Raw genomic sequence first — 12,512 nt, forward strand, 5'->3', positions numbered from 1 at the left:
GAAAAGATGCTCAACATCGCTCATTATCAGAGAAATGCAAATCAAAACCACAATGAGGTACCACTTCACACCAGTCAGAATGGCTGCGATCCAAAAATCTACAAGCAATAAATGCTGGAGAAGGTGTGGAGAAGAGGGAACCCTCATACACTGTTGGTGGGAATGCAAACTAGTACAGCCACTATGGAGAACAGTGTGGAGATTCCTTAAAAAATTGCAAATAGAGCTGCCTTATGACCCAGCAATCCCACTGCTGGGCATACACACCGAGGAAACCAGAATTGAAAGAGACACATGTACCCCAATGTTCATCGCAGCACTGTTTATAATAGCCAGGACATGGAAACAACCTAGATGTCCATCAGCAGATGAATGGATAAGAAAGCTGTGGTACATATACACAATGGAGTATTACTCAGCCGTTAAAAAGAATACATTTGAATCAGTTCTGATGAGATGGATGAAACTGGAGCCGATTATACAGAGTGAAGTAAGCCAGAAAGAAAAACACCAATACAGTATACTAACACATATATATGGAATTTAGAAAGATGGCAATGACGACCCTGTATGCAAGACAGGAAAAAAGATACAGATGTGTATAACGGACTTTTGGACTCAGAGGGAGAGGGAGAGGGTGGGATGATTTGGGAGAATGGCATTCTAACATGTATACTATCATGTAAGAATTGAATAGCCAGTCTACGTCTGACGCAGGATATAGCATGCTTGGGGCTGGTGCATGGGGATGACCCACAGAGATGTTATGGGGAGGGAGGTGGGAAGGGGGTTCATGTTTGGGAATGCATGTAATAATTAAAGATTTTAAAATTAAAAAAATAAAAATAAAAAAAAGAAAGAGGAAGAAAAAAAATACTATAAAATAACAGTGATGAGACAGTATGATATAGATGAATATATTGATGGAACAGAAGGAAAAGTCTAGTACACACCCACATGTATATGCACACCTGATTTACAACAAAGGTGGTGCTACTGCACAGAGTGGGGGAAAGTGTAATACTTAATCCCTATCATTCATCATATGCCAAAATCAATGCCAGACTAGAGGTCAAAATCAAAACAGTAAATCAGACAATACAGAAAAAGGCAACAAAGTAGTATAAAAATACTGAAGTCAAAGTAGGTAAAAAATTAATAGAGAGCATAAAAAAGTATTATTCATAGGGAAAAAATTATTAAATTTGACCACGTTAGAATTATGATGTTTTATTCCCCCAAAGATTCTATTAAAACGAGTGAAAGGGCACAGGATGGCGTAGGGCAAGAATATAATCAACAGAAGACTCATATGTAGTATACATAAGAACTCCTACAGATGAATAAGGAAAAGACAGACAGTTCATTTGTAAAGTGGGAAGCACTTAAGGAAGCAATTCACTGAAGAACTCCAAATGAATAATAATTATAAGAAATAGTATTTAACACGTTATTAGTAATCATAGAACATTAATTCACAATAATATGACTCAATATACAAACAAAAGTGGCTGAGATAAGGACTAACTTAACACACGTTGATAAGAAGCAGTAAAAATGTTCATAGTCTGCTAGGGAATGCAACAAATTGGTTGCACTTTGGAAAACAGTATCACCTAAAATCTTAGAAACACATAATCTATGGTGCAGTAATCCTACCTCTAGGCATTTCATTGTAGAAATGCCCATACTTGTATTCACAAGAATATTCATTGCAACATCATTTACAAGAAATCCAAACTGAAGCAACCCAAAATTCAGTAGTAGAATGGGTATATAAATTGTGATATATTCTGATAGTGAAATAATATACAACAATAAAAATGAACATATTCCCCATAATATTGAACAAAAAGGCCAGAGACAAAATAAAATATAGATTCCATAAAGTTCAAAAACCAGACAAAATTAACCATAATGTTAGGAGAGATAAAATAATAAAGAAAAGAAGGGGAGTGAATAAAATTAAGATAATGGTTACCTTGGAAGTAAGAAGTTCTAATATTTGCCAAACACAATTGGTACAATTTGACCAACTATAATTTTCTGACTCACAACAATGTACATAGATCTAGTCAAATGAGTTTCTTTTATTTATAAATTGATTAAGCTGTACATAATCAACTTCAGCTACACAAAAATTCCAACCAAATAATGTGTAGCAAAATAGATTTCTTTAAAAACTATTTATCAACCAACCACTCAATCAGCATGTACTTAGCATATAATTTTTCATCTAAACTTTATTATGGTAGTAACTAAGATAAACTTTAGTCACTCTTGAGCTTTTTGCTCCAAAGTTCTGGCAAGATCTCAAAAAATAAACAGTTTTAGACAAGGTTTTTAAAGAACCTTACAGGTTAATTCAAAGCTAATCTTTTTTTAAAAACAAAATAAAATTATCTTTTCTCAGTTTTTCACTGATCTATGCCAAATAGTAAACCTTTAATGACATATCAGTAAAAAGAATTACTGAGTAAGTTGTCTCAGAACATTAATATTTCAAGACTTAAAATATATTGGGGAATAAAATACATTAGCATGAAATAAGAAAAAAAAACTACATACATTGGGCAGTATATATTTATTTGTACATGTATATACATTACCTAATGTATTTATACTAGGTAGAAATAAGAAATTCAAAGATTTAGTCAGACTAAATTTGTTATTATGAAAGATAATATAAAACAGAAGCTTCTTCTCTTCATATATTTTAAGTACTTGAAAACAGTAATGAACTTATTATCACATTTATTTCTGGCTGAGATACTTTAAGATTTATATTTATGAAAATTATATCTACTTACATTTTTATCTATGCAAAAGATTTTTTAACAAATTAGTACTTGAAAATTATTTAAAAGTGAGTATTTTCACTGCATATTACAAAGAAAACAATTTTTAAGGATTCAAATTAAATCACTGACAAGAAAAATTAAGTTATGATGCATGAGATGAAATTTAAAACAGTCTATAATTAATCAAAACTGTTATATACCTTTGGGGTCTTGTCATCTACATTTGGATATATCTGTACTATTTCTTTTCCTTGCATTTGGCTGTCCTCTGTTTGGTCACTTTCTTTCTGGTCTCGTCTGTCTTCTGTTGGACTTATTTTCTGGGATGTTTCTACAATAATTGTTCCCAAATTTCGTAAGTTCTGTGTTTCAGAATCACTGATTTTGGAAAAAGCGAGAGATATAAAACCCAAGAAGAAGAGTTGTTAAATGTACCTCTTTTAAGTTCAAGACTGAATAATAACACAGGTTTCATATATATATACATATATATATATATATATATATATAGCTGTAAATTTAATTTGAACATTTACTAGTTCTCATTAAGAGAGAAAGTTAGTCTAAATATATTGGGAGAAAATTTGTGTAAATAGATTTTACTAAATTATAAAATCTCATCAAGAATTTAGATTATCTAATATCACAAGCTTGCCAGCATCACTTCTATAGTATTTCTCCAAGTGTAAAACTCAGGATGCACATGTTTTGACCTGTTCAAGGTTAGAACAGTCACTACTTTCTGAGCCAGGGCATAAAGTTTTAATAATTTCTAACAGAAAGGAAAGTTTTCTCTTAGTGTAGGACAAAATTTGAATCTCTGAGCCATTCACCCATTGATCTTAGTCCCATTTCTTTTTTTTTTTTAATGTGTTTTTTAAATTTAATTTAATTTTTTTACTTTACAATACTGTATTGGTTTTGCCATACATCAACATGAATCCACCACAGATGTACATAAGTTCCCACTCCTGAACCCTCCTCCCACCTCCCTCCCCATTAGTCCCATTTCTTGAGTAGTCATCATTTAATAAAATACTTAAGGAAATTCTTGCCCTTGGGTAGCTTTCATCCTAGTGGGGTGGGGGTACAAGTAACAAATAAGAGGACTAAGTTTTACCACAGTGTGTGTTAACAGTCTGAAATAGTACGTTAATAGTTTGTGTAAAAAAAAAAATAAAGGGAAGAAGGTTAGAAGTGCTAGTGTTAATGCTGACTAGAAAAGTAAGTCCAGTCCCTTTTCTACATGGACGATCTATTTGGACACAGTTATATGACACCAGTAACAGTGGTTTCTCTAAGAAAAACATCTCTGCTGCTGCTGCTAAGCTGCTTCAGTCATGTCCGACTCTGTGTGACCCCATAGACGGCAGCCCGCCAGGCTCCCCCGTCCCTGGGATTCTCCAGGCAAGAACACTGGAGTGGGTTGCCATTTCCTTCTCCAATGCATGAAAGTGAAAAGTCAAAGTGAAGTTGCTCAGTCGTGTCCGACTCTTAGCGACCCCATGGACTGCAGCCCACCAGGCTCCTCCATCCATGGATATTCTTAACATAAATGCTTTTGAGATGCTTTCCCATCCTGATCCCTCCTGAAAGTACACCAGTTTATTTTGATGGACCATTATGTCCAGAATTTAATTTCATATTTCAGGTGTACTATGAGAAGTATACGATTCCTGACAGATGCAGACTAAATTTGTGTAAGCTTTTCCAGCATGCATTATGAACTGAGACATAAAGGATTTAACAGAACCTCCTAAAATATTTTTACATACATTAAGTCTCATATTTTTCCCATTGTATAGCTGAAAATTTGGCATTTTATAGCCAAGTATAGGACCCTATCATCTTTTGGATAACTGTATCTTCCCAGTCTATTGTGATCTTTGGGGATTTTGATTCTATTTTATAATGTACTTTCCAGCCCTTTCACTGTCTCCTTTTCCACAGATTTGATAAACATGTTTTGCTGAAATTCTGCTTTTCTTCTTCAAGGTATTAACAATCCCTACTGATTATTACCCATCAAGATAAAGGTAATTCGTATATTGGGATCCACAAAATACAAGTTGCCCCAGTGGACTGGCCCAGTCAATCAAAACCAAATTCAGCATCAAAACATTAGTGCAAAATACATCACTGTCAAGGAAACTTAACATCCCCCAACCCAGCTTCAGCTAGTTTACCTTACCCTAGAAAATAGAACCCACTAGCCTTAAAAGGAAATCCCTGATCTTCTAATCAGTCATGTTCTGTTTCTGCTTGGCCTCTTCTTACTGTTGCTGTTTAGCCACTAAGTTGTGTCCAACTCGTTTGCCATCTCATGGATTCTAGCCCACCAGGCTCCTCTATCCATGGGATTTCCCAGGAGAGAATACTGGAGTGGACTGCCATTTTCTTCTCCGGGGGATCTTCCTAACACAAGGATCAAACCCATGTCCCCCTTATTGCAAGCACCTTCTTTACCACTGAGCCACCAGAGAAGCCCTGGCCTCTTCTAAAGTGCCTTAAAACTCCTCTTGCCTTAAATCTCTTGAAGAGTCCTCCACAGCTTGTTAGGCACTGGACTCCCCTAATCTGTGCTTGTTCCCCACACTTGTTACTAAATTGTATTTTTTTTGTTATTTGACATCATGCTTTTGTAATGCTATATAACAATGGGAAATAAATATTAATAAGGTAGTGATGATAAAGTATCATACAAATATATAAAGGACCAAGCTCTATTTTCCTCACTATCCAAGTAAATTTTTTATATTTCAATGAAAATCTAAAAGAAATATTTGGGTTGGCCCAGAAGTTTGTTCAGATTTTCCATAAGACAAACATTATGGACAAATCTGGATGAAGTTTTTGGCTAATCCAATAGAATATTTTGAAATCCTGAAGCTTCATTTAGGATTTCTAATAGTTTGAGAATTCTTTGCATTTGAATGATTCCTAAGATTGTTCTGTCAGGCAGGAAATGTAGCATAATCCTCACAGTGTAAAACTGAGTTTCACTGCTAAATAACTTAAAATGACGACTCCTATGTTTTAATAGATATGGTGACACATCTCCCAAAATATGTGACCTTCTGATATGCATTAGGAAGACAAAATTGAACTGAGTGTATTTCTTGACTTTTATGTATTTATTCGTATATACATACACATGAGTAAATATGTACCACTATATTATGAAGTGTGGTAGTACCAACTTATGAGATATAATTAGTAGATGAAACCAGAATTTCCTGGAAGACATTGATAAACACTTAGTGGGTTTTAAGCAAAGTAGGATTTTATCTCTAATTGCTTTTGAAAATATGGAAGAAAACCTTAGAAGAGATAACAAGAAGTAGGAACGCAGATTTGGTCTTTCTTACTACTTTTGTAAATTTGTTTCTGAGTTTTAACCTGCATAAAGACCAGAGGCATGACCAATGTTCATTTAAAACACTGGTTCCCAAACTTGTCTGCATATTGGAATCAGCTGCAGAGACTCCAAAACTACTGAAGCTTGTATCTCGCTCCAGAAGTTATGATTTAATTGTTCTGGGATGTGGCCTGAGCTTTGGAATTTTTATAAGACCCTCAGGTGATTCTGATATGCAAACAAGTCTGAGAACTGCATTTTAAAATGTTTCACTTCTATGTCAGAAAACTATCCAGAAACATCTCAAATCTAAAACAGACCACGACTGCAGATTAAAAAAAAACTTAGGAAAATAAAAGGAAATATATGCTGCTATAAAACAAGACAGAATTACAGAAAATTGTTCCATGTGTCTGTTAGCAATTCTGGCAACACTAAATGTCCCTATTATTTAGGTATAAAAAGAGGTGTTCTATCATCCATTTACCTTTGTGGTTTTACTGACGTGCTTCAAGTGCATCTGTGAATGGATAGCCAGGGGTAAAGGAAAGAAATAGTATAGATTTTTAGTATTCCCTTGCTGCTATTCACTAGGGGCTATATAACTTAGAACTAGCAATCTGTAGAGCTTTAACTTTAAAGAACGAATTTTAGCCACCATTCAATTAAAGTTAGTACAATGACTTTGCATAATACATACATGAAATAATTAGTGAAGATGGTTTTTAATTTAAAGGATGTTAAACAGCTTGTAGACATCTGGTAACAAGCTGAAATGGGTCATTCAAAATTTATCTAACTAAATTAAGGGGAAAAAATGTTTCTCCTCCCAGGTTGCCATGTCACAAGATAACTAAACCGACTTAGTAGGCTTGCCTGGGAATCCTTAGCTGTCAGTGGTGAATATGCAAAGGGCCAGCAAATTAAATCAACCTGCCAAACTGTCAATTTCAAGCCTCATGACTGCATGAAAATAGCATCACTGGAAGAAATCAAGCATTGCCTTCTTTTGGGTTTCCTGGCACCTATTCAAACACTCATGCAGTTGTGGCTAATTTTGCATGCAAATTTCAGTCAATAAGCTCAGAACAAGACCTCCCAAGATATTTCAAAGGATCTGACAGTATTTTTTCTGAATACCAAATCGACAGTAGTTGAAATTCAATCTCCATTTGCTGGTGCTTTACATATGCACAGTGTCCCCACTACAGACCTAAGTTAATGAGAGCTTTACCTGCTTTCACTCACATCCTCCCAGTCGTCCTTGCTGAGGTTCTCAAACACATTGCTCATGACCTTGATGGAGTGATTGAGAACAGTGTGGTAACGACCCACAGAGCACTTTTTCTTGGCTGTTTTAAATTTAACCTTGGTAGTGGTTGTCTTATACTCAGATTGCCCAGATCCAGATTGCGCTTCCGTGGTGGCCATCTCAGATTTAGCTTTGTCCGCTGAATGCTGTAATTTCTCCACTGAATTCATCAGCTCTTCATTTTCATTTCTCAACTCATTAGCTTCTGCCACTTGTCTCCTTAGGGAAATAACTTCTACCTCTAGCTCACTGATTTTTGCCTCAAGTTTAGCTTTGTCTTTTTCCACACCTTTACTTTCCTTTTTTAACTGTTCCAGCTCTTTTTCTCTGGTCTTTGCATCTTCTTGCTGCTCTTTAACAAGGGATTTCAGGAAATCATTTTCTTTCATTAAATTTTTATTCCCTTCTTTTAATTTTCTTGACCTTTTCTCAAAAGATTTTAGCCGATTTTCCAATTCAATGACCTAAACAAAACAGTTTTATTTATTCTTTTAAAAGCCCAAAGAGAATCTACTGTATTTTTATTATTTCTAACTTATAAAAATAAAATTTCACTTAGCATAAGGACAAAATAAAAATGTAAAGTACTTAATTTCTAAATAATTCTAAGGTGGTATAGATAAATACATTCCAAAATGCAATAATACATCTTTTAAATAAAGGACAGATGGTAAAAGAAGTTAAAATTTTACACAATGGGATATAGAACTAACTATACTAATAAGCTCTGCAGAGTTCTGTAAGACCATAAACGCTTTGGTTTTATAATCTACTATTGGGAAGGAAAACATTTCTTTCTACCATTCTAGGTTCTTTAACTGGTCTAAGAATGAAATTGATATAAGACAGATTTAAAACAGCAAAACTAAAATTTAATAACATATATAACTCCTGTATACTTGGGAGATATCCAGGAAAACTGAGTAACTCCCCAAAATGGCTTAAGCCATCACCTTACATACTATTTTCATCTAAAGACAAAACAAGAGTAGACGTGTATGAGTTTGCACCAGACTACTGTAGATCTCTGGGAAACAAATTCTATTGTTCCCTCTCAATGCAAATACTTTACTGGAGAGCTGGATAATGTGACAAAAAATACCATGTTCAGGAATACATGAACATTTTTACTTTTCCCAAACCACTCTATCACCAAACCATATTCTCCATTTAGTAAAAAATTCTACAAGCAAATCAGGAATATCACCCTTTTATAATCTCTTCAGTGTCTCTCAATGATTTTTTAATCACTGCCCCAAATAGTATAGTTTTCATAAATATACTTTAAAATATTTTGGCATGTTAGGTTCCAAGGTGGAGTGAATTTAAAGGGAGTTTATTTTTTTTAATTCATGAAAATAAACGATTATAATGTTAAAAACGATTTTGACAGTGATGATATAAAAATATTATTAAGAAGGAGTTCAGTCTGGAGGAAACTGAATTTTGAGCCTGGTCTAGATCTCACTTCTAGCTCTGTTTTACCCCAGGAGATATTAATCTATTTTACCTTTACTTTCCTCATCTGTAAAATGGGAATAGTAACAGCTATCTTCTAAGTTATAAGTATTAAATATGATCATATACGACAATTCTTAGCAAATAGTAAGTTCTAAACATTCTATCACCATCATTTCATTATTATTAATCATAACAGCTATTTAATAAAATTACTTGAGATAAAATTGCAGTTACCTACACTAAATACTGCTGAATTAGCTTTTAAATCAACTTACGCTTCATATTTTATATATTTTATATTTATATATTTTATATCAACTTACACATATTATATTAAAATATAATATGTTATGAAGAAATGTAGCAAACATCTTAAATTTGAGAGTTCAATCCTGGAAAGTGGCATTATTTTTTTTTATTAAGATTGGGTACAACTCATGAAAATTTCATATGCAACAATGGAGAAATACCTTTTATAGGTCTGGTATGTTTAAAATGTTAAAAGTTTCTTAACTGCCTACTGTGAATCTATGTTTAATCATAAGAACTAGTCAAGATTATTTGTATTTAAGTTTAAAATGGGGAACAACATAGATACTACTTCTAAAGAATTTGATGAGGGAAAGTTCATAGCACATATGAAAGTGTTATTCAAGGTCACTCTCTAAAAATTGTTGTCAAATTGACTTTGCTGCTGCTAAGTCATTTCAGTCGTATCTGACTCTGTGTGACCCCAAAGACAGCAGCCCACCAGGCTCCTCTGACCCTGGGATTCTCTAGACAAGAATACTGAAGTGGGTTGCCATTTCCTTCTTCAATGCATGCATGCATGCTAAGTCACTTCAGTCCTGTCCGACTCTGTGCGACCCTATGGACAGCAGCCCACCAGGCTCCTCTGTCCATGGGATTCTCTAGGTAAGAATACTGGAGTGGGTTGCCATTTCCTTCTCCCAAATTGACTTTACTTCTCCAAAAACAGAAAGGAAAGTTTCAACCTATATTTGAAAATGAAAGTCTAGGGAACTGTTAAAGGCATTTGGTTCGTGTGCTAATAGATTATCTCAAGTCCAGTACTGAGAATTTAATTTACCAAAAAGATGGCTTCTTTCAAAACTGAAATAAAACACCTGACTTTCTGAAGTTTGTATATTACTTTGCTAGCGCTGTCATAACAATGTACACAGATTGAGTGAATTAAACTCTGATAAAGAGTCAGATACAATTGAGCGACTTCACTTTCACTTTTCACTTTCATGCATTGGAGAAGGAAATGGCAACCCACTCCAGTGTCTTGCCTGGAGAATCCCAGGGACGGGGGAGGCTGGTGGGCTGCCGTCTATGGAGTCGCACAGAGTCGGACACGACTGAAGCGACTTCACAGCAACAGCAGCAGCAACCTCATTTTAACCTAACTCTTTAAAGACCTTCATCTTCAAATATAGTCATATTCTGAGATACAGGAGATTAGGACTTTGACGTAAGAATTTGGTTGTGGGAGGAGACACAATTGGGCTTCCTGGTGGCTCAGATGGTAAAGAATCTGCCTGCAATGCAGGAGACCTGGGCTCAATCCCTGGATTGGGAAGATCCCCTGGAGAAGGGAGACACAATTTACTTCATAAAGGTTGAAATGTTAGTATTTTTTTAAAAAAAACAAATCTACTCATACATTTCATTTCTACTCATGTTTTCAGTATCTTTTAAAGCCATTCTGAATTTCATATATATCCTTGTAAAATACGGAAACTCAACTAAAAGGGGTTAAATTATGACTCATACAATTGCATTATTTTTTTTAAGTGACAAATTTGACACATGGTCCTATGAAAATAATTCCTTTGGGTTTTTCAGGAGTTAAAATAGATTTCTGGATCTGCTATAGTAGTAGGCAATTAAGGGGAGCAGAATTCTAACACTCTAAAATGTCTCTTTGGCACATGTCATCTCTTGAGCTGGTTGTTTTTAAGAAACTGCAGTCCTAGGAGAACATCTAAAAACTGAGCAGTAACTGACTCCAGAGCCCCAACATCTTTTCTTGTCTTTAGTTAAAGAAGGTATTTAAGGTGACAGCTTAGGCCATTTCACAGTGTCAGTTTCCATGCATTATCTCCCATGTATACAGGAAGTATACATGTTATTAAACTTTGATTTTTCTCTGTTAACCTGTCTTTTTATTACAAGGGATGTCTTATCCAAGAACCTAGAAGAATAGAGGAAAATTATTTTTCCTCCTCCACATTATTTATGGCAGTTGGAATGAAATAATAAATTTCTCTAGGGTTTATACCCCAAGGTAGTAAGTAGCAGTATAGTATAATATGTCCATGGAGATAAAAATTATACAAAACCTGGCAAAAATGAACAAATTGTTCTGAAACAAAAAAGGTAAGCTGCTATAAACTGTATGGCATTCTATCTGGAAGTACTTACTTTATTTCAATTACTTATTTTACCTTAAGATAAATGAACATGAGCATTTCTTGTTCTCTATGTTCTACTGTCAAACTAATATGTGTCATTCAGTAATAATGAGATGACAGCCTTTGTTACCTGACTATAAGGAATCTCATCATCTGCTGTATATCAATAGGTTTCCTACAAATCAATCCACAGATGTAGAAAATTTAAGTAACTACATTAATAATTTTGTCTCTATATATGGACACTTCCAGGTTTTTCTAAGTATCCAAGTGGTAACTGGTTACAAGAATAATCTATTTAAAGAACATTTCCTTTATAACAATAACAAAAAGTGCTAAAATAAAACCAAGCCCATTTAACTGAAATTGATGACTACGAGTTAAGTACAAAATTGCAAAGATAAATGTTAAGATTTTTAAACAACATTTTATTAATGAAGATAACCAGGTTGTAAAGTGACTATAGGATTTATATGGAGGGGTTCTGTTAAAACAGGGAGAGTTATACCAAATCATATTGGCATAAATGTTTATCTAAAATGAGATGAGAATGTATACTTTTTAACTTTAAAATTATAAACATATTACCATTTTACTACATGAAACTGAAACTATGCTTTTTTTAGTTTAAGTGTGTTTAAATGTAAAAATTTTTTATACTTTCTATTGTTAAATTCATTCTTTTTATCACTTAAAAATATTTTAAATCTATGTCAAAAGAAGCATAAATGTTTCCACATTTTTTATTTCACTAACATTGATTTTTTAACCCCATTTTGGTAAGCCAATGATTTTGAATTTAAATTAAGGATTCACACAAGGTTTAAGTTCATGAGCCCTCATTTTAAAACATAATCCTTTATGTTAAAATTCAGATTTAACTTGCTCAGTTCAATATCTTAAAGATTAGAATACCTTCTGTAATGTCTGCTCTGACATTTCTTTCCAATTCTTCTCTGGAGTACTCTTCTTGACCCCATCATCTTCATCATGTCTAAAGAGTTGTTCTGGCAGAGAATAAATAATACAGTATGTCTATATAGTATTACATATATATATAAAAAATACATTATGGTATCCCATATACTGCTGAAACACTGTCCTGTCATTTTAAGGAAAAGGGGTCTATAGTTTCTCTACCATGAATAATGTAGTCTATT

General features: G+C 33.9%; 1 protein-coding gene across 1 annotated transcript in view; it reads right to left on the reverse strand.

Moving 5' to 3' along the window:
* Positions 1-12,512, reverse strand: part of CNTLN (centlein) — a 362,865-nt gene that overhangs the window by 96,462 nt on the left and 253,891 nt on the right. Inside the window, exons 14-16 of the mRNA XM_052645165.1 lie at positions 12,268-12,359; positions 7,394-7,935; positions 3,002-3,179 (exon numbers count right to left, since the gene is read on the reverse strand). Coding sequence (XP_052501125.1) covers positions 3,002-3,179; positions 7,394-7,935; positions 12,268-12,359 — 812 coding nt within the window. The remainder of the gene's footprint in view (positions 1-3,001; positions 3,180-7,393; positions 7,936-12,267; positions 12,360-12,512) is intronic.

The sequence above is a fragment of the Budorcas taxicolor genome, chromosome 8 (genome assembly GCF_023091745.1).
Source record: "Budorcas taxicolor isolate Tak-1 chromosome 8, Takin1.1, whole genome shotgun sequence".
Taxonomy (NCBI): Eukaryota; Metazoa; Chordata; class Mammalia; order Artiodactyla; family Bovidae; genus Budorcas; species Budorcas taxicolor.